Raw genomic sequence first — 23,513 nt, 5'->3', positions numbered from 1 at the left:
TTGATGGGAACCCTGGATTATGTGGAAAATATGTATCAAGAAATTGTAGTTTCGAAATAGATCCTACAGATGATGAAGAAGATCAAGGCACTCATTCATAGATAACCCGATGGTTTAGACAAATTAAAGATAGTGTGTATAGACACATGTTCTCAAATTCGATTTCCCATTTGAGTATCTCGATTTTAGTGGTGTTGTGGCCGTGGGTTACTGCTCTAGTCTCTAAGAGAATTAATCCAGTGGTAATTATTCATAACATACACAATATTCAATGTTGCTCTATCCATCAAAAAATTGTAACATAAATCTCATCTTTAAGTTAATAACAATTGATCCAATATAATCTAATAATTTAAAAGTTGATAACTTAATACTAAATGTGACTAGTTCTTTAATTTTTCCCTCGAGTCTATTGAATTGCACTAAATAAATGGTAAAAATTTGTTGTATTAAGTTGAAACATTTATTGTTAAAACTTAATCTGATGGAAAAAAATTTATATTAAAGAAAAAAACTATATTTATTAACAATCGTCCTGATATTTTAAAAGACAAAATTATCAAAATTTTGTTTAAAAAGATTAAAATAATCATAAAATCATACCTTAAAGCCTAAAACCCTTTTATCATCGGTAATGAAAAATATTAAAGAGTCTAATGTTTACGAAAAAAAACGATATACGTAGTTTAAACATTATCAGATTATTTTTGTTCTAATAAAGTTGTCTTAAATAATTTTATGATTATTTTTATCTTTAAAAAAAAAAATTAATTTTTTTTATTGGTGAAGTATTGAGATGGTTACATGATTTAATTATTTTTTAATTTTTAAAACAAACGATTTTTTATTTAATACCTTCTTTGCTTTTGAGGATCTTTTCGTAATTTCCCTTGAAAAGTATTTTCATTCGCATTTTTGTTTAAACCAAACAAGCCCTTAAAACCCACCCGTAAAGCCCCAACCCGAGCCCATCTCTCTGTCTGCAATTTTTTTTTCTCTAAACCCCAAAACCCTCCCTTCTCTCGCTGAATTGACGTTCATCTTCATCCCAATTGACCTCCTGCAACAAGCATAAAACCCTTTCAAATGAAAGCTTTGAGAGCTTTAAGAACACTCTCAACCTTCCCAACAAAACCCCACCGAAACCCCACCTTTCTCCACCGCCTCTACACCGCCCAGCCTCAGCAAACGCTCAATGAAACTGAAGGTGATTCAGTTTTTGACAGTTCCGATTATGCAATACCGAGCCTGGACGATACCCACAGCGCTGAGAAGAAAGAACCCACTTGGGATGAGAAGTTCAGGGAGAGAGCTGATAAAGTAGTGTTTGGGAAAGGTACCCAGAAGGCGAAAGTTAGAATTTTTCAGGAAGATGAAGATGAGAGGAAGAATAGAACTCTTGCTAGGGCTCTACTTGAGGCTGCTTTAGTGAGAGAAGAGGAAGAAGATGAAGAGGTTAAAGAGGAGGATCAGAGGTCACTCTCTGTTGGGATTATTGGAGCTCCTAATGCCGGAAAATCTGCTCTTACTAATTTCATGGTTTGTGTTGTTCTTGTTTATTGGTTTTTATGTTTTGTTGTTTTTTAGTAGTGCGTTTGTTTAGTTTTTTAATTTGGTGAAGTGGGGTTGTGAAATTTTGATTTTTGTACTGGTTTTTGAGTGATTGGCTGTTCTGAGTTTTTAAGTGTATTGTAGTTTGAGTACCATGTAGTGAAATTAATTTGATTGGGAGTATTGAATTTGGGTAGAGATGCTCCCCCTGTGTGCTTGCATATACATATTTTGTATTGACTTTTAGAGTTAGGATTATTAAGAGTTTTGACTGGAACCTTTTATGACCAGACGATTTGTTTGACAATGTCATGTGCTGATATGTACTATTTTGTTTAATTCTGGAAAGTCTGTGCTTTCTAGTTACATGATTTGCTTTCTTGTTTGTTTCTTTTGCTGTTTTGGATTTGTGGTTTGTTGAATTTTATAATATGCTGATAAGGATTTCGTGAAATTTGGTTTTGGTGCTAGTTTTTGGATGATTGGTTGTTGGAGAATTAAAGTTTGTGTTATAGTTTGAGCTATATGTATGAAAATGCGTTTAGTTGGGATTTTGGTTTTCAGTAAAGATGCTTCCTCTTGTCCTTGCATATAACATGTTTTGTATAGATTGTTAGAATTAGTATTATTAAGAGTTGTAGTGGAGTCTTTATGATCAGCATTTTCATTTGATGACGATTTGTGATGATATGTTATACATTGATTACGCTTGTTATAGGTGGGGACAAAGGTCGCCGCTGTTTCACGGAAGACAAACACAACAACTCATGAAGTGTTAGGAGTAATGACCAAGGGGAATGCCCAAATTGTACGTTTGTCTATTATACTAATTTATTTGGTTCACCTTTTATTTGAGTTGTGTTGCTTGTCTGTATTTTATTGTGAGACAATGGATATCATCAAATATGGGTAAAATATCTGTAGTTTGGTTAAATTATGAAGATCAGGTTTTTTTTTTTTAAAACAAAAAGGAATCCATGTAGTGTTACATATTTTTTCAGATCGAGGAGAAACAGAACTTCTAGTACTTCAGTTGTTTGATCTTTTAATAAGATAAACAAAAGATTACTCTTCAATCTTTTCACTTTCTCCCTCTTGAAGCACTCTGAATTGAGTTAGAATATTCAAATATTTGATTTCTCTGTCATTTTAATGGTTCAGAACAAGCTAATACGTGATGGAATTACGTTTTCTCATAATTTTTGTTTCTGCTGTCTGGGAACGTATTGTATTAATTACATCTATGTGCTATAGTGCTTTTTCGATACCCCGGGACTTATGTTGAAGAAAAGTGGGCTTCCTTACAAAGATATAAAGGTTCGCTTGGAAAGTGCTTGGAGCTCAGTTGATCTATTTGAGGTGCTCATGGTTGTTTTTGATGTCCATAGACATCTCACCAAGTGAGTGATCTGTTGCAATTTAGTTTTATTGATTTAAATTTCCTTGCAATTTTCCTTATTGCCAGCTCTTTGGTTTGAGTAATGCTTTTTTTCTTCTGGCTTAATTTTCCTGTAAATTCTATGGTTTTTTTTTTTCTCACTTTGATCACTGATCACATGAGCATTTTTATTTTCATGCATATAGGCCTGATTCAAGGGTTGTAAAATTAATTGACCGTATGGGTGCCCAAGCTCATGCAAAACAGAAGCGGATTTTATGTATGAATAAGGTTGATTTAGTTGCAAAGAAAAAAGACTTACTAAAAGTTGCTGAGCAATTCAAAGATCTTCCTGGGTATGAAAGGTAGGGTTACTGTTGGACATAAAAGGTTCTGTTCCCGTTTTAAAATGTTGAGCAGGGATAAATATTATGGTCACTTATTTGTATCATTTATGTTCCAGGATTTTCATGACCTCCGGACTGAAGGGTGCTGGAATAAAAGATCTTTCCCAATATTTGACTGATCAGGCATGTTCATCATTGTTATTTCACATTTGTGATACGTGTGTGCATGTGTTATGTTTGTAGAAAATTTCTTTAATGTGGGATTTTGTGGTCTAAATATTCTGAAGTTCCAATACAGTAAAGGTCTAGCTGGTCAATATAATGCAGTTTCTTTAAAACTTTTTCTGTATCTTTGTCTAGTTTATAACGTTCTAAAATGAACACATTTTGGAATTTGCTGTCATGCTATGAGAACTTTCCTCTTCTTTCATTATTACGATTTTTACTGTTTCCTATCAAAAAGAGTTGTTCAATGAGTATCAATTTTCTGGATAAATAATTTCTTTCCTGTATTCTCTTATTTCTCTTTTTTCAAGTACTCGGGGGACATTTTTAATTCGTAACGTATTAGAAATGTTTGTTAAAGGAAATGAATTCATTATTAATTTGAATTTTATAGATCTATTCTTTGCCACTTTTATCTAAAGTATGAAGTGGGTTAATCTCTTTGGAAAACCTAAACTAAGTTGATGATGTCATGGTTTTTATTTTATTTTACTCAAAGTCATGCTTCTCACTCTGGCTCTTCAATGGCTTTTTATACTTAGGCAGTTCAAAGACCTTGGTCTGAAGATCCACTAACTATGAGTGAAGAAGTTATGAAGAACATTTCATTGGAAGTTGTACGGGAAAGGTTATTGGACCACATACATCAGGTAGAGCAGATTCTCCTTCTGGAGCAAATACCTTTATGAATGAGAGGTGGAGAGCTGCAGGGGAATTTTTTTAAGCCACTAAATTAGGGGTCTGTTTCATTGCAGGAAATCCCCTATGGTCTTGAACATCGGTTGATAGACTGGAAGGACTTGCGAGATGGTTCTCTCAGGATCGAACAGCACCTTATTACCAACAAGCTAAGCCAGCGAAAGATTCTTGTGGGGAAGAACGGCTCTAAAATTGGGTAATGTGCTCAATCTTCATTTTCTAATTTTATGACTTCATAATTTTGCTGACGACTATTCTGATTTTCGAGTAACAGACTACCTGTTTATTATCTTAATGTGAATATATCTTTTATCAGTCCTCAATTTCTTAATTATTATTGGGAATTCTAGCTGAAAAAAAAAAAAAAAATATATGATTTGGACCTTGAATGAATCTGACAAAATTGCTATTTTCTTCAATCGATATGCTATAGACTTGTCTCAATAACTAGAATTAGGTCTTGGCGGTCTTGTGTGCAGCTGTTAATGTCGAGAAGCAGAATGTCTAGGTGTTTGATATATTCTTCTTCAGGCTTTACTCCAATTATAGTTCAGAACTGTATATTGATGTACTCTTGTCATTTTGTTTCCAAGTTTCCTTGCTATTTTGATTTTCAGAATGCTAAGAAGCATCTATTTTCAAATAATTTTATGAAGTTAAATCTCACTTGAAGGAGATGCATGCTATTTGTCAATACAGGAGAATCGGCATCGAAGCTAATGAAGAGCTACGGTCCATCTTCAAGAGACAAGTACATCTAATTCTCCAGGTCAGACTCAAGTGATGTGCTCAACAAATATAATCAATCATCAAGAAATGCTCTTATCTCCAACTGTACCATCTGGATGTGTATATATACAGAGCCCCATAAGGTACACTTGTACCCGTGATCTTCTCATTTTGTTTCCTTATGAAAAAGCATCTAGAATAGGAGCTTTCACTGGCAATGGTTATCGGGGTAACAAATGATCGAAGAGCTCCGTATCTTCAGAGAAAATCCCCGATTGTTTTCTTCTGGATTATGTTTATCTTGCAAAATTTTGTTAAGATGGATTGCTTACCCTTTTTTATCTGGATCCACTCTGATATTTACATATTCTGTATTCATGTACAACTGGGATGACCTTATTCATGAGAAATATTATATTAATTTGTTACCAAAATAACTATCTGATATTTACAACCCAAATTCTTTCTTCCTCTCTTGATTATTAGAAAAATTATTAAATCCCTTGCAAAAGCATTAAAAAACCTCTTTAATTGTGGATATATTTTAAATTAACCGCTTAATCGATACATTGGGATACATTCTCGTCTAGCCGAGGATATTGTCTATTTTAGGTTTAGGCAAGTTTGCACGAAATTTTTTGGATTTCACGTAAACGATTTTCACTTACAATGTGTTTGTATAGTTATGATCAAGCCTTAAAAACTAGTTCTCATTTGCAACATGATTTGTGATATACATAGTAATATGTGGGTTGTATAATGAAATAGAAGTTTTGAATAATGCTACTATAAATTAAAATAAGGATTTTGAATAATGCTACTAACTTTTGGCCTATTTATAGTAGTCATTTGATCATTTTTATTCTATACTAATGAGATAGGATAATGTTGAGTGACACCCATTCGTGGGTAACTTAGATTATTAGGGCAAACTGGGGATAATGTGGATATATGCACGGTCTTATATTTAATTCATCATCTGAGCATCTGCAATTTAAGTGTTAGTCTTATCCAAAGATTAGTCGAGTTAATTACTCTCGAGAATTAGTCGAGATGTATGTAAACTGATCTTTAAGAAAATAATAATAATGTTTATTGCCTAAAAGTTTTGAATAATTATTCTTGTTACTAATCATATTATCATGTTTATAAAATCATTAAAAGTTATATTAACATGTCCATAAATTTGACCTTATAATATACAAGTGTATATATTTATATTATATATTTTTTTTAAAGAAGAAAATAAATTCATTCCAACATATCCTCACTGGATTTATAACAAAATTTCTTAATATTGTGGATATTGGAATATCATATTATATTTGAGATAACAACATTAAATTAAAAAAAAAAAAAAAAGGAACTCTAGTATCATAGATAACAAAGGCTGAGTACAAAAGGAAACAAGAGCAACCACACAAAATTTAAAAAACAAAAAAAGCTACAACCACCACAATTAATTAATTTCAACTAGAAATTAATTAATTAATTCTAAATTAAACATAATTTAATCTACTAATTAATTATTAATTAACCACCAAAGGACTGAAATGGAAGTGCCAACTGATCAAGCAGTCCAGTCACTGGAGTTGCGAGTCTCGGCTCATAAGCAAAGCCATGCAACTCACCTTCCCCTCCATAACCACCGTTGCCGCCGCAGCCACCGTGGAGATAAGGACACGGAGGCACCCACTGCCACCTCTTCATAGAAATATCAAACAGTAAGGCCCTACTGGACCCTTTAATCACAAGCACAATGAAATCCCCATGGCCAACGGTATCGAATCCGTTGCTGCTTTCCATCTCCGCAAACTGAGCATAAAGTTGCTGCGGCATCCTCTCGATTTCGACCCACGTCGAGCCGCAGCCCTGCAGGGACCACAGCCGCAGGCTCTTTGGCACATTCAGCTTGCTCTTCTCCACCGCCGCCACGAGGATCAGTTTCCCCCGGCTCTCCAGCAGGCTCGGCGAACGCAGAAACCTCCTCATTGGAGCTTGAATGTTGAACCAAGAATTCACAGAAACGTCATACGCAAGCACACTGAAAGGACCGTAATTCATGCAGTAAAATTTTCCATTAACATGAACCATGCGGCCGGATTCGAGGTTACAGAGGCGTGGAAGAGACGAAGTGGTTCCCCAGAGAGAGTAAAACCCGCCTGCGTCGATGTGAAAGCTTTCGGTGGACAAGTTCTTTACTGCATACGGAGAGATCAAGTCGTCTCCCGCAACCGCCACATCAATGGAAGTCCGGCTAACTTTCACCCCAATTGAAGGGAAGAGACGTGGCCTTAACGTGGGAGGCAACTGGCTGAGCGAACCGGTGAGTGGGTTGCAAAGAATGAGACTTTTGGCACCGGCCTCGTCGGAAACCCAACAAAGGAGTCCTCCAGAAGAGCACGCTGGAGAGAACCCGGAAGGGAGAAAGGCAAAAGAAACTCTATACCACGCAATCTCATGTGGATCAAAGAGATACCCTTCAAGAGTAGTGGCTCTATTGTCATCACCATTGCCACCGCCATTTGTATTGCTTCTGTAGAAGAAGCTCTTGGCGGTTTTGTGTTTGAAGAAAAGGAACCAGTTGTGCTGAGGTGAAACCTGGATGTAAAGTTCAAGAAAGCTATTGGAAAACAAGAGCCCATACCATCTTTTACACACGGCACGGGTTCTAAAGAACGCCGGTGGTGGAAGAAAAGCGAGCACGCGATCGAGTAGCCTCTGCGGAAGCTTACTCCAAATCCTGGCGTCCATCCAGAGACTGGTTATGGCGAAGTGGCCGGTATTAGAACCGGTGCTGCTACCACTAGTGAAAGTGTAGGAGAAGGGTAACGCCATAGAAGGGTTAAAAGCTTCCATTAAACTTGCTTGAAACTCAACAGAAAGAAAGAAAGACAAATTTTTTAGGTCATTTTGAAAGTTTCATGGCTAGGTTGAAGAAGAGGTGTGTGTTTTTAGGGTTTTATTTTGTGTTTGGTGGAGGATATATGTATATGTATTTATACAGGAACGTCAAGACACTTGGGACAATTTTTTTTTTTTTTTGGATTTTTAATTGATTTTGTTGGTTTCCTTTTGTGAAGGAGAAGCTGAGCTAGAAGAAGGCAGCGGACTGTGATGGATTCATCTATCAAATCAGCGTTTTCTTGTCAAGGCCGAGGAAGAGAGGAGGACAGGATGCAAAGTGAGACAATTATGTAGCTTATGGAGAGAGAGAGAGAGAGAGAGAGAGAGAAGAGATAGAGTTCAAAAGAAAAGTATCAGCCACGAGTGTCCTTTCTTCTGATTCTGATTATATAAATATAATATTCATTAATTCTTGAATCTTCCTTCTCCCATCTTTAGCACACTCTCACAAGAACAAATGTTTAATCTGCCGGTCATTTCGAGTCATCGCAACAAAATCTGAACAAGTCTTTTTTTTATGTTTTAATAATCTGACTCATACTTGAGCTGGATATAAACTTCTAATTATATTGATACTTAATAAAAATGATAAAAATTGGATTTCCAATGAGAGAAAAACTTAACCCATCTCGGCTTTTGGTTCAATATCTGTAAAGGTTTTAACCTTTCAAACAATAGAAAATACCCTCATCAAACTAACAATCGTTGATCAATTTTAACCCTTAAACAATGTTTTTTACACAGAATAAGTGAATTATCGGTTTTTTCTTTACATATATGAATGAATTATCTATTCAACTCTTATATGGGTTAATGTCTATAGAGTTATGGAGGTTTATCCTAATAGTTTAAATTGCAAGATTTGAACAATACACAACCCAAACCCTAGAGGGTAAATGCAATTATCTCTCACACATATGCATTAAAATTGAAAAGAGTATAAAAAATATATCCTAAAGGTGCGTTTGGTTCAGAGAATGTTGAATTACTAGAAATATTAGATTATTGGAAAGTTATATTACCTAAAGATTATTGGGAATCTTTAGGAAAATTTGTTTGATTAGTTTGAATAAATTGATGAGTATGTTTTATTAATATGTTTGATTGGGAGGAATAAATCATTGGATATGTTATTTAAATTATTGAATTATCCTCTAATTAAATATTATTATTTAATACTGTTATTTAGATTATTATATAACCCCTCTACATTTAAAAACTTAGCAAAGACAATCCCATAATAAAAGTTTAGAAAATCAACAATGTACCCCCCCAATCTAGCCACTGTCGGTCGCTAGCAACCATCGCTTTCTGCTGGCAGCCGACAACCTAACGGCGCACGGAATGTAGGAAATGGCCTCCGTGCACCGTATGGCCATTTCCGGCCAGAGCCAGATCGTGACAAATTTGACCAAAAAGGGAGGTCATTAACGGCCATAGCTCTGGCCATTTTCGGCCCGATATCTGGCCGAAAATGGCCATATCAGCGCACAGCAGCCACTTTCGGCCTTTGATGCACCGTTCCGACGGCTAGCTATCGGTGGTGGCAGGTTTGTGGGGGTGGTGGCTTGGGTGGGCTACAATTTATTTTGAATTCAAGAGTAATTTTTTCAAAAAATTTAATTAATTTTGGTAAAATAATAAAAGTCATATTCATGTAAATTAATTTAAAAATAAGGGTATTATTATCCTAATATTTTAGTAAAGGATAAAATTATAATAAAAAAAAGATTACCTTGCAATACCGAAAAAAATTGAGGTAATCAGATTTCCTCCAATATTACTAAAAGTAACTACTATTAGTATTTGAAGATTATCGAAATCTTATATTATTTGACAACCAAACGTAATAATTAAGTAATATAAAATGACATAACCCTAGTAATCTCACATAACCCCCAACCAAACACCCTCTAAAAGTATTTTGATTCGCTAAAAGTTTGAATGATTGAAGTTTTGATTATTATGCAATATTGGACAATTGTATATTATATAAAAGTTCTATGTTTTTGGTTTATAAGTTTTATACCGTGTATTCGCAGAATTCACGTTGATGTATTGATACAGTATTGGACTTTAACAAGACTTGAATCATCATATATAAAATAATCAAGTAATTTTTTACCAATTTATACAGTAAATCAAATTTTCTCTTAAGTCGTATCATTATATTAATATTATATTGTATCTTGCTTTCTTTTTCATCAAACCCTAGGCATGATATTTTTCTTATTACCTTCAACTTGAATCAAATCTTTCTCATAATTGCTGCTTTTTGAGTTTCAGAGTTTGTAGATATGCGCGCTTTTGATTATACTAAACACATTCAGATATAATTTGTATTCTATATCTGACACTAGTTTAAACGTAATTGTTACAAATGTAATATTTTATGTTATTAATTATATAAAAACATTAGTGATTTTGTGCTTCTAAAATCCCTTGAAACCGATATCTGCCTTTGAGATTTAACTAATACTCTCTCCCTGGAAATGTGAAATTTTCAGATTCTACCTTCGAGATTCAACTACTACTCAAATACATGGCATTTTTGCAGGAAATCATCAGAAATGACTCTAAAACTCTATCTTCATCTTAAAAAAAGTTAACCTTCAAGAATATTTTAATCATTTAATTTGACATATTGTATAAAAATAAGTGAGGGTAAATATTCATAAGTTTACATAAACTTGGCTGTCGAAATTAAACATAATTTAATCTACTAATTAATTATTAATTAACCACCAAAGGACTGAAATGGAAGTGCCAACTGATCAAGCAGTCCAGTCACTGGAGTTGCGAGTCTCGGCTCATAAGCAAAGGCATGCAACTCACCTTCCCCTCCATAACCACCGTTGCCGCCGCAGCCACCGTGGAGATAAGGACACGGAGGCACCCACTGCCACCTCTTCATAGAAATATCAAACAGTAAGGCCCTACTGGACCCTTTAATCACAAGCACAATGAAATCCCCATGGCCAACGGTATCGAATCCGTTGCTGCTTTCCATCTCCGCAAACTGAGCATAAAGTTGCTGCGGCATCCTCTCGATTTCGACCCACGTCGAGCCGCAGCCCTGCAGGGACCACAGCCGCAGGCTCTTTGGCACATTCAGCTTGCTCTTCTCCACCGCCGCCACGAGGATCAGTTTCCCCCGGCTCTCCAGCAGGCTCGGCGAACGCAGAAACCTCCTCATTGGAGCTTGAATGTTGAACCAAGAATTCACAGAAACGTCATACGCAAGCACACTGAAAGGACCGTAATTCATGCAGTAAAATTTTCCATTAACATGAACCATGCGGCCGGATTCGAGGTTACAGAGGCGTGGAAGAGACGAAGTGGTTCCCCAGAGAGAGTAAAACCCGCCTGCGTCGATGTGAAAGCTTTCGGTGGACAAGTTCTTTACTGCATACGGAGAGATCAAGTCGTCTCCCGCAACCGCCACATCAATGGAAGTCCGGCTAACTTTCACCCCAATTGAAGGGAAGAGACGTGGCCTTAACGTGGGAGGCAACTGGCTGAGCGAACCGGTGAGTGGGTTGCAAAGAATGAGACTTTTGGCACCGGCCTCGTCGGAAACCCAACAAAGGAGTCCTCCAGAAGAGCACGCTGGAGAGAACCCGGAAGGGAGAAAGGCAAAAGAAACTCTATACCACGCAATCTCATGTGGATCAAAGAGATACCCTTCAAGAGTAGTGGCTCTATTGTCATCACCATTGCCACCGCCATTTGTATTGCTTCTGTAGAAGAAGCTCTTGGCGGTTTTGTGTTTGAAGAAAAGGAACCAGTTGTGCTGAGGTGAAACCTGGATGTAAAGTTCAAGAAAGCTATTGGAAAACAAGAGCCCATACCATCTTTTACACACGGCACGGGTTCTAAAGAACGCCGGTGGTGGAAGAAAAGCGAGCACGCGATCGAGTAGCCTCTGCGGAAGCTTACTCCAAATCCTGGCGTCCATCCAGAGACTGGTTATGGCGAAGTGGCCGGTATTAGAACCGGTGCTGCTACCACTAGTGAAAGTGTAGGAGAAGGGTAACGCCATAGAAGGGTTAAAAGCTTCCATTAAACTTGCTTGAAACTCAACAGAAAGAAAGAAAGACAAATTTTTTAGGTCATTTTGAAAGTTTCATGGCTAGGTTGAAGAAGAGGTGTGTGTTTTTAGGGTTTTATTTTGTGTTTGGTGGAGGATATATGTATATGTATTTATACAGGAACGTCAAGACACTTGGGACAATTTTTTTTTTTTTTTGGATTTTTAATTGATTTTGTTGGTTTCCTTTTGTGAAGGAGAAGCTGAGCTAGAAGAAGGCAGCGGACTGTGATGGATTCATCTATCAAATCAGCGTTTTCTTGTCAAGGCCGAGGAAGAGAGGAGGACAGGATGCAAAGTGAGACAATTATGTAGCTTATGGAGAGAGAGAGAGAGAGAGAGAGAGAGAAGAGATAGAGTTCAAAAGAAAAGTATCAGCCACGAGTGTCCTTTCTTCTGATTCTGATTATATAAATATAATATTCATTAATTCTTGAATCTTCCTTCTCCCATCTTTAGCACACTCTCACAAGAACAAATGTTTAATCTGCCGGTCATTTCGAGTCATCGCAACAAAATCTGAACAAGTCTTTTTTTTATGTTTTAATAATCTGACTCATACTTGAGCTGGATATAAACTTCTAATTATATTGATATTTAATAAAAATGATAAAAATTGGATTTCCAATGAGAGAAAAACTTAACCCATCTCGGCTTTTGGTTCAATATTTGTAAAGGTTTTAACCTTTCAAACAATAGAAAATACCCTCATCAAACTAACAATCGTTGATCAATTTTAACCCTTAAACAATGTTTTTTACACAAAATAAGTGAATCATCGGTTTTTTCTTTAACATATATGAATGAATTATCTATTCAACTCTTATAAGGGTTAATGTCTATAGAGTTATGGAGGTTTATCCTAATAGTTTAAATTGCAAGATTTGAACAATACACAACCCAAACCCTGGAGGGTAAATGCAATTATCTCTCACACATATGCATTAAAATTGAGAAGAGTATAAAAAATATATCCTAAGGGTGCGTTTGGTTCAGAGAATGTTGGATTACTAGAAATGGATTATTGGAAAGTTAGATTACTTAAAGATTACTATGAATATTTAGGAAAATGTGTTTAATTAGTTTGAATAAATTGATGGGTAAGTTTTATTAATACGTTTGGTTAGGAGAAATAAATTAGTGAGTATGTTATTGAAATTACTGAATTGTCCTCTAATTAAATATTATTATTATATATTGTTATTTAGATTATTATTTGGATTATTATAACCCCCTATATTTAAAAACTTAGCAAAAACAATCCCATAATAAAAGTTTGAAAAATCAACAAAGCACCCCCCCAACCAAGCCACTGTCGGCCGCCGACAACCACCGCCTGTTGCCGACAACCTAGCGGCGCACGGAATGCAGGAAATGGCCTCTGTGCACTGTATGGTCATTTCCAGCCAGAGCCAGATCGTGACAAATTTGGCCGAAAAACGAGGTCGTTAACGGCCATAGATCTGGCCATTGACGGTCAGATCTATCACGATCTGGCCATTTTCTGCCAGATATCTGGCCGAAAATGGCCATATCAGCTCACAGCAACCATTTCTGGCCTTTGATGCGTCGTTCTGGCGGCAGTGGTGGCTAGCCGTCGGCGGTGGCAGGTGGGTGGGGGTGGTGGCTTGGGTGGGATGCAATTTGTTTTGAATTCAAGAGTAATTTTTTTCAAAAAGTTAATTAATTTGGGTGAAATAGTAGAACTCATATTCATGTAAATTAATTTAAAAATAAGGGTATTATTGTCCTAATATTTTAGTAAAGGATAAAATTGTAACAGAAAAAAAGATTACCTTAGTAATCTTACAATATTTAAAAAATTGGAAATAATCAGATTACCTCCAATATTACTAACAGTAACTACTGTTGGTATTTAAAAATTATCAGAATTTTATATTACTTGACAACCAAATATAATAATAAAATAATATAAGATGACATAGCCCCAATAATCTCATATAACCCCCAATCAAACACCCTCTAAAAGTATTTTGATTCGTTAAAAGTTTGAATGATTGAAGTTTTGATTATTATACAATATTGGACAATTGTACATTTTATAAAAGTTTTATGTTTTTGGTTTATAAGTTTTATACCGTGTATTCACAGAATTCACATTGATGTATTGATACAGTATTGGACTTTAACAAACTTGAATCATCATATATAAAATAATCAAGTAATTTTTTACCAATTTATAAAGTATATCAAATTTTCTCTTAAGTCGTATCATTATATTAAAGCACACAATTACCTATATTATATAGTACCTTGCTTTCTTTTTCATCAAACCCTAGGCATGATATTTTTCTTATTACCTTCAACTTGAATCAAATCTTTCTCATAATTGCTGCTTTTTGAGTTTCAGAGTTTGTAGATATGCGCGCTTTTGATTATACTAAACACATTCAGATATAATTTGTATTCTATATCTGCCACTAGTTTAAACGTAATTGTTACAAATGTAATATTTTATGTTATTAATTATATAAAAACATTAGTGATTTTGTGCTTCTAAAATCCCTTGAAACCGATATCTGCCTTTGAGATTTAACTAATACTCTCTCCCTGAAAATGTGAAATTTTCAGATTCTACATTTTAGATTCAAATAATACTCAAATACAAGGCATTTTTGCAGGAAATCATCAGAAATGACTCTAAAACTCTATCTTCATCTAAAAAAAAGTTAACCTTCAAGAATATTTTAATCATTTAATTTGACATATTGTATAAAAATAAGTGAGGGTAAATATTCATAAGTTTACATAAACTTGGCTGTCGACAGCTCCATTGTGTGTGCTTAGGGTAGAAGTTTGGTATAAATATATCATCATGCTATTAATTATTTTGGTTTAAGTTCTTTTCTTTCTAATAATCTAGTTGAAATGTAATATTTATACGTTTGTAATGCATTGTATGTCTCATAATAGGTCTTATTCTTCTACCCTTTTGGGAAGTTGATGACTATTCATAACTATTATGTTGACACTAAATATTCAAATTTTAGATTTAAGGGTAATTTTTCATGATTTATTTTTGTAAAAATGTCACAAATTTGAATATGTAGCTTAATTTACTTCTGTTCCGTCAGTTCCTATGGAAGTAGACATTAAATATAAATAAATAAAATAAGGGCAAATAATAGTAGTTCATGTGATGAGATTGATCAGTAAGTAGTCAACCTCTGTAAGCATTTTAATCATGTTTGTGGAGTCAGAAAACTTTTGTCAAATTGTGAACGAGGGAATCAACTTAATTGAAGTGTGAATTTAATTTAATATTTTGAAATGATTTTGCAGAACCTAAGGTTTAGCTTAAAAGTGGTCAGTTCAAAAGTTGAGATGTTTTATCAAACTTTAAAGTCCATCATAGCTGACCCAAAGTGCATAGTGATTTTTTAATGTGTAAAACCATTTAAAGATTAATTAATAATTCCTTCCCGAAACATTTTACAGTATAACATTTCTCTACTAATATTTTATATAGGAACCTTTACGAATTGCGAATTAGGTAGTCATACAAAATTATGTTACTAACTTAAACCAGTAATAAATAAAAGTAAATTTCATATTAGAATAAGTTATAATTTTTTTAAGTCTCATCTTAAAAAATTTGTATCTACATAATACTAATTATATATATAGTAGAACTTGTCTATAGTGATATTCTATGTAGGAATAACCTCTATCTAATTATAAAAAATTATATTCCTAACTTGAGCCAGTAATAAATAATAATAAATTTCTTATTGTAATAAGATATAATTTTTCTAGGTCCCGTCTTAAGGAACTTGCCTCTATATAGTAATAATTATTTATATATATTACAAAAATATATACTATATTACATTAAAGATTTAAGATAAAATAAAATATTCATCTAAAGTTGTTTGACAATGATTTATACTATAGAGTTGTTATCATATCTTTTATTTTGCGGATTCATAATAAGTCGTCAACATGGACACCTTCTTATTGAAACTAAAAGATTTATAACTTCTCAAGTATGTTTAGAGTTTCTTGACACGAAACTTTTCGTATTTCTGTACTATCATCCTCAGGATTATCTTCTCATCTTCTTGTCTAATTCTAGTAATGTTTTTTTCTTCTTCAGTTAAAACATACATGACTTGTTACTCATTTAGATGATTGAAGAATACATTAATATCCATTTGATTAGTGTAGTAAATTTGTTGAATCTAATCACTCAATTCTGCAACAACTCTTTGATATCCATTTTCGTACTATCCTAATGCTACTAAAACAATGACTTTAAATCCTACTACTATTAGAATATGAATAGAAATCATAATACTATTATAACATGAATTACAAAATAAAAAAAAAAAATTGAATAAAAAAAAAATTATTATAACTACATCTTTATTAAATTATAACTTCCTTATAGTAATAAATTTAATTAATCCTAATATTATAACTATAGAGAGGTTCTACGGTAGAAAAGAATGAAATATATTTATATATATAATATATAGTTTCAGATTCTCTCAAGTACATAACTCAATCTGTGAACTTCAACTCATGGTTCCTTTTACTGCCTCTCATTATATTATAATAGAACAATTTATTGCTTATATATTTAATTAAGATTAACTGTCACGATATTATGTTCATGTGAGGGAAATCTTCTAATTAAAATTAGTAACACTTGTTAGTTTACTGATCATATTTGTGGTTTGATAAATCATAGTATAATTAGAAGTTACATTTATTCCACATTATCAATTTGATAAATTGTTATAGTGTATATATATAGTTGAACTACTCCTCTTGAGCTAGCTTTAGAAAGTTAATTCTATCAAAGCTCATCTATCATGGTACCATATGCACGTTGAGCAAGAGGGAACGTGTGTTAGAAGGTGTAAAAGATGATCGGGTCCACACTTGGCATGTTAGAAGATCTAAAAGATGATAGGTTTAGATCTTGACTATGCACACCGAGCATGAGGAAGGTGTAAAAGATGATAAAGTCAACAATCGGCGTGTTAGAAATTAAAAGATAATAGGTTTAGACCCTGGCTGTGCACACCGAATATAAGAGAGGGTATTAGAAACCTATTTATCATATATAATATAATATATGATTAATTTTGACGGAAAAATTTCATTGCAAACATTTAAAATATATATATATCACTCACTATTATCTTTTTATTTTCATCAAAATTAATCATATATATCAGCTTTGAAAACTATTTATCATGTTAATAATATATATTATATGGGCTGTGGCTATAATTCTATTATATAAATATTCATATTATAAGTTCTAAGTTTTGGTTTTATAGATTTTACATAGTAGTAGTGTTAGTGTATTACAACAAAAACCTTCTTACATTATTGTTGAACCATAACAACATTGATGTAATGAACCATGACAACAGTTAATGTAAATATTTATCAAGTGATCCATATGTTATTATAAAATGTCTGTGGTTAATTTGGGGGAAATAAGAGTTATGGATGAATCAGGTAGCTAGGGTTTCGAGACATCATCTCTCTTATCTTACTGTAGTATTGAATAGTGACAGAAACATTTTGTCAGATCTTCATACGTCCAATCCATTCTCAGAAATGGCTCTCCATGTTTTTGTGCACCTTCCTTGTTCAACCCTTTGGCGTGAAAATTATAATAATAAGACTCTCTCTTCTTCTTCTTCTTCATCATCTCTCTGACTTAAACTTTAACTTTCTCTTTTCTGTGAGTAATTTTTATTCTCTTTATGTATCTAACTCTCTTGGCTTTTGTTTGGTTTTGTTAAGGGAAGCAAAATCTTAGTCAGAGTTAGCTCTCACTCCCACCTATCACCCTCTCTTGTTCATGTCAATCTTCTCTGGTATTATCATTGTCTTTCAGAATTTTGCAAAATGGAAAAAGTGAAAGTGTTCAGATTTGGAAATTCATGTCCTCCTTCAAGAAACCTCCATAAATAGCAAAAAGTTTACTGACCCAGATTTGGAAATTTGTTTCTTGCTTCAAGCAACCTCTCTCTTCTCTCTTCTTTTTTGCATGCTTCTTTTCCTTTTGTCTTCTTCTTTCTTTATCGGTAATTCCCCCTGTTCATCCATTTAGTTCGGCTCGTCCCATGTTAATGGATCTTATTGCTTTCTTCGCTCTATTTCAGTTCCAATGACGACTTCACCCATTTCTCTTTCCATTACTCTTCTTTAGATTCTGAATAAAAATTATGGCCTTTCATCATCTAGGTTTCTAATGCGTGTTTGGCTAACTTTTTTATCTGTATTTTAGACCGGATTTTTGAATTGTGTTTGTTTTATTACTTGAAGAATCCAACCCTGATAATAGAATCCTGACACAATCCTGACATTTTGACCGTTACATTTATTTTTTCTTTTTTTTTTTTTTCACTGCATCCTCACCATTCACTTTCTTCTCCGTGCTTCAGTTCTCAATTCACTGCTCCTCACCATTTCACTTTCTTCTCCGTGCTTCAGTTCTCAATTCACATTACCGTTTTAGTGCTTCACTTTCTCAATATCCATCACCACCATTTCATTTGTCTGATAATCCATTACGCAGTTCGTGCTTCACTTCCCAGTTTCATTACCACCATCTCCCTTTCTAGTTTCCAGTACCAGCACCGTGAACCCCCAATGCCCTCTGTCACAAACTCACATTCTAACCCACGTGAACCCACCGTCAACCCGAAAACCAGCCCCCCCCGAGCCTCCACGCACCACAACGACCCGATCTCTACCCCACACCCCCACCCGAGCCACCACGCCCGAGATCTACCCCAACCCAGCCCACCCGAGCCACCACGACCCCAACCCACCACCCAGCCACCACGCACCCCAACCCAGCCCACCAGCCACCACCAGCCGATCTACCCCACACAACCCCACCCAAGCCCCCACGCACCACCACGACCCCAACCCAGCCCCACCGAGCCACCCACGCACCCACGCACCCAACCCAGCCCACCCAGCCACCACGCAGCCACCCCGAGCCACCACGCACCGATCTACCCCACACAAGCCCACCCAAGCCACCACGCACCACCACACGACCCAACCCAGCCCACCCGAGCCACCACGCACCACACGCACCCCAACCCAGCCACCCCGAGCCACCACGCAGCCACCCCGAGCCACCACGCAGCCGATCTACCCCACACAGCCCACCCAAGCCACCACGCACCACCACGACCCCAACCCAGCCACCCAGCCAGCCACCCACCACACACCCACCCACCCACCCAGCCACTACGCACAACCACCCGAGCCACCACGCACCACCACGACCCCGATCTACCCCACACACCCACCCAAGCCACCACGCACCACCCGACCCCAAGCAAGCCCACCCAAGCACCACGCACCACCACGACTGTAAAGCACCCTCACTGCATTTTGAAACTCATTTTTTTCTTCAAAATAACATGCTTTGTTTTGTGGAAAATGTGTCCACTATAAACAAACCCAAACCCACCTTATATTTATTAAAGCAATTGGGTTTTTTCGGCTTTTAATTGGGTTTTTTTTTGGGCAATTCTGTTTTATTTGGGATTTTGTTTTAATTCAGTTTTTATTTGATTAGCTATTGGCATAAATTGTTAATTCGGTTTTTATTTTATTCGGCAATGGCACAGGATTGTTTTAATTGGGTTTTTTGTTTTTTTGACAGCTTTTTATCTTGTGTACAACGGATCCATTTAATTGTATTTGGATGTTTATCTGACTCAGAGAAGGAAAAGACTCACGACGTATCCAAATCAAGTTTGTAAGTTTCCGTATCTATTTGTTTTCAAGACACCGAGCCGCTATTTTTTTCAATTTTTTTTTGGAAATAATTGTATTAGTATTGTTTTTTTCTTTCATTAATCCTTTGAATTTGGACTTTAATAATGCGTTTGTATTTGGTTCTGAAATATTTATTCCGGTTTCACTAATTGATTATTTTTTTTTAGATTTGACGTCGTTCTTTATCGTACCCAGAATTACCTCATATGCATAAATGTCAGCATAATTTATCTCGACGTCGCAGGATTGATTATTACTTGCAACGAGGCGAAAGTTTCGACCTTTTTCTAGAGTTGGAGTTCGTCATACCCTGTTGGTCGACAGTGTCTTTATCTTCCCCTCATTGACTTCTTCAAGCAGTGTCGGATCGAACGAGGTATACTTTATAATGGTTTTAGTTGATTACGTTAACTTTGATTATTATATTGTGTAATGTGCTTGGTGATTCGTATGGTGCCCCAATGTTGGTTGTCCCTCACCGTACTGTCCTTAGATGGTGATTCTGTGGCTTGGTCTGCTGAGATACCCAGATTTCGGGTCCTGTTATCTGAGCGGGCGAAAATTCACATGGTACAGCAATAAAAACAGCTGATTACCAGAAAGTTGGACGACATATCATCATTGGCTGGCAGGAGACTCAACGTGACACAATTAGCCCTAAGTTCTTTCGCCTCGAAAACTTTATCAAGCATGGCGGAAATTGCTGCAACACACAGGATTCGGGTGGGATCAGGAGTCACAAAGTCCAACGTGTCCCGTTGAGGTTTGGCAAAGATATGTCAAGGTAAATTATCATATTTTTTAACTATGATTATTCAACGTCATTGTAAATATACGCATTTTTTCGGACTGCTAAATATTAATATATTATTCGTTTAACTTGTCAGCAAAACCCACTGGCGCAACAATTTTACCACAAGGGACTTCCCCACACAGGAACTTTATGAAATAAATTTGAGAAGCAAACTGCCACTTGGAAGATATGCGTACACATCTACATCCCAACAGGTGGAGCCCTCCAGTTATTCCAATCCCGGCTCGGTTCTATGGATGATAGCGACTTTGAACCTGATCCTGATCGTTTTGACAGGGAAAAACGGCCAAAAACACATCTGGTCATGGAGGAGCGAGAAATCGGAAGGCATAGAAGGCCCGGACATACAATTGCGGATGCCTTTTTAGCTTGAGGGATGAGCTGCGGAAAAGCGGACAATGGGATCCAGGGCTTCCGATCGTCCTAGAGATGAGAGGGAAGAAGCGAACACCAGTGCTCCATCGATCCTTTCTCATGAGCAATTGTATTGACATCATGACGGCCATGCAAGTACCGACACATTTTTTTATGCCGACTGTCACGTACTTGTATGAAAATCCAGGGTGGCGGAGATATTGTGAAACTCCCACTGGACGAAAAGGCTAACTGATTCACAAAACTTTTTCATAATTCGAGATGACACTATATTTCATAATTGTTTGGCAACAATTTTGGATCATCAGTGGGCAGTTGTCATTACAATTACAATTTATAACGCTACTGTATGAACTTATTTATGTGATATATAATGTGTAAACACTGTTTTAGATTGTCATTACAATTAATATTGACTGTTATATTTTTCAAAGTAGTACAACACTATTATTGTTGATAATGTTTTGCAAATGTGTAGTTTAAATGGCGTCGTCTAGCGTACAGAAGAAGACAACGTGCTACAGATGAGAGGGACGAAGAAGAAATACTAACAGATATAGCCATTGCACTATGCGGTGTTGCCGGTTTAGAACAAGTCGACCTCAACCACGACAACATCTGTATTACTGTCATCAGTACATGTTGGAAGTACTCAACGGTCATCCGGACATATCTATGACAAGTGCCCGCTGGACAGAGACTGTTTTACATTGTTATGTGAATTTTTGTCCGATCAAGGCAAATTGCAACCAACACGGAGGACGAGTTTAGAAGAACAAGTTATGATATTTCTAACAATCGTTGGAAAAAATGAGACAATCAGAACGATGATGGAGGATTTCCAAAATTCGGGTGAGACGATTTCTAGACAGTTACCAGTTTGCGATGCTATATGTGAGTTGAAGACGAGTTTATCAGACCCACCTGACTTCAATATGTTCCATGGGAAATATCACCAACAAGAAAATATACCCTTTCTTTAAGGTACTGGTTCATTATGTTGGTATTAGTAGATAGTTAAGTTCATTGTATTATTAATTTGTTTGTAGGTTATTTTGTGAATGACTCATTTTCATGATAGGACTGATTGGAGCCATAGATGGCACACATGTATACGCTTCGGTTCCACGTGAATTTGCCATTAGGTATCGGAATCGCAAAGGATCGATGTCACAGAATATATGCTGTATGCGACTTTAACATGATTTCACTTATGTCGTTACTGGATGGGAAGGATCAGCCGCATGATTCAAGAGTTTTAAATTCAATTATTGATGATCCTAATTCGGATTCCCATATCCTCCACCAGGTATAATATTTTCTTGACGTATTATAGCGTATTACATCCACTGTTGAGGCCCTGTAATTCAAATAAATGTCTGTTTTATACGGAAACATTTGGTTGATGCGGGTTATGCAAATAGGATGGGTTCCTCGCCCCTCATAGGCAAGTGGCTTCCCATATTTCTGATCACCGCTAACCGAAGGGCCACAAGAGTTGTTTAATTACAGCCATGCTTCACTCCGCAATGTTATCGGAGAACCTTTGGTGTTTTGAAAAAACGGTTCCGTATTCTAAATGGAATGAACAATTATCCGTTGACAAACAAGGGAAGATTGTCAGCATGTTGTGTACTTCATAATTTTATAAGAATGTACAATATGGACGACCGTATCTTCGAACAAACCAATAATAGTAGGGTAATGAGCAAGCATATTGTGATCATCAAAACGGGCAGAATATGCCAAATGGAGAAGGATCGAGTCAACCGCAACAGTATTATAGACAACATGATGACTGTACGGATACATAACGAAGCCTGTGGGTAGCACAGTGGACCATGTCATAGTTGTTAATGGAGTATACGTTGTAATATGATTGTAAGGGTTGATTAGTATTTTTGTCTATATGTTTAATGTGATATTTTTAAACAGTTGGATTACTACTTGAAATTAATATGGTTTTTTTGTTTTTTAATATATACGGGTAACAGAATTACCAATAAAATATTTTATTATTAAATGTGAGGTGATAAGTTATATATATATATATATATACATTATTTTAACAAAATACAAAAAATATTATATTAATAATCATTTATAAACAAATATATTAATCAAATATTCACACAAATATCAAGGTCAAAATACTCTACCAAACACATATTCAGAAAATCATATTTTCGTAATCATAACCTATCCAACATCCAAGACTATCCTCAAATCCTACCCAAAATACTAAACCAAACGCACCATAAGTGTTTTTAGGTAACCTTACAGTCTTTTAAAAATAAAAAATAAAATAAATAAAATGATTTTATTTTTTTGGGTCCGGGGTATTTACATTTTACATCCATAAATTTTCTTTGATAATCATAATCTGTAAATAAATTCGCATGATCAGAAGTGAGAAAACATGAGAAGAAAATTCGTGTACTATATATTACAATAATGAAAAAAAAATTTCGTGCAACGAATGTACATAAAATTTGTTAATGAGAAAATCCGTATATGATATGTTTATTAACATTGCATTATCTCAGTAGTGGCGGATGTAGAATTTTTGCTGAGGGAGAGTAATAATGTAATAACATAATATTTTCTCAC

The 23,513-nt window shown here is 35.5% G+C and overlaps 3 protein-coding genes across 3 annotated transcripts; 1 reads left to right on the top strand and 2 right to left on the bottom strand.

The window, feature by feature from the left end:
* Window positions 1–979: 979 nt before the first annotated feature.
* Window positions 980–5,355, top strand: LOC116128379 (GTP-binding protein ERG). Its single transcript, XM_031414087.1, has 8 exons — window positions 980–1,539; window positions 2,270–2,359; window positions 2,806–2,951; window positions 3,136–3,294; window positions 3,393–3,459; window positions 4,044–4,151; window positions 4,257–4,396; window positions 4,900–5,355. Exons 1-8 carry the CDS (start codon window positions 1,087–1,089, stop codon window positions 4,982–4,984), a joined length of 1,248 nt encoding a protein of 415 aa, XP_031269947.1. The 5' UTR covers window positions 980–1,086; the 3' UTR covers window positions 4,985–5,355.
* Window positions 5,356–6,462: 1,107 nt separating this feature from the next.
* Window positions 6,463–7,788, bottom strand: LOC116128329 (protein UNUSUAL FLORAL ORGANS-like). The gene has a single exon (XM_031414035.1). It carries the CDS (start codon window positions 7,786–7,788, stop codon window positions 6,463–6,465), a length of 1,326 nt encoding a protein of 441 aa, XP_031269895.1.
* A 2,785-nt stretch (window positions 7,789–10,573) lies between these two features.
* LOC116128327 (protein UNUSUAL FLORAL ORGANS-like) lies at window positions 10,574–11,899 on the bottom strand. Its single transcript, XM_031414033.1, has one exon. The coding sequence runs from the start codon at window positions 11,897–11,899 to the stop codon at window positions 10,574–10,576; it is 1,326 nt and encodes a 441-aa protein (XP_031269893.1).
* Between the last annotated feature and the right edge of the window lie 11,614 nt (window positions 11,900–23,513).

Source organism: Pistacia vera, unplaced genomic scaffold (genome assembly GCF_008641045.1).
Source record: "Pistacia vera cultivar Batoury unplaced genomic scaffold, PisVer_v2 Contig2, whole genome shotgun sequence".
In the NCBI taxonomy this organism is placed as follows: Eukaryota; Viridiplantae; Streptophyta; class Magnoliopsida; order Sapindales; family Anacardiaceae; genus Pistacia; species Pistacia vera.
Note: the sequence above shows the minus strand (reverse complement) of the source record. Positions and strands in the feature narration are given on the sequence as shown.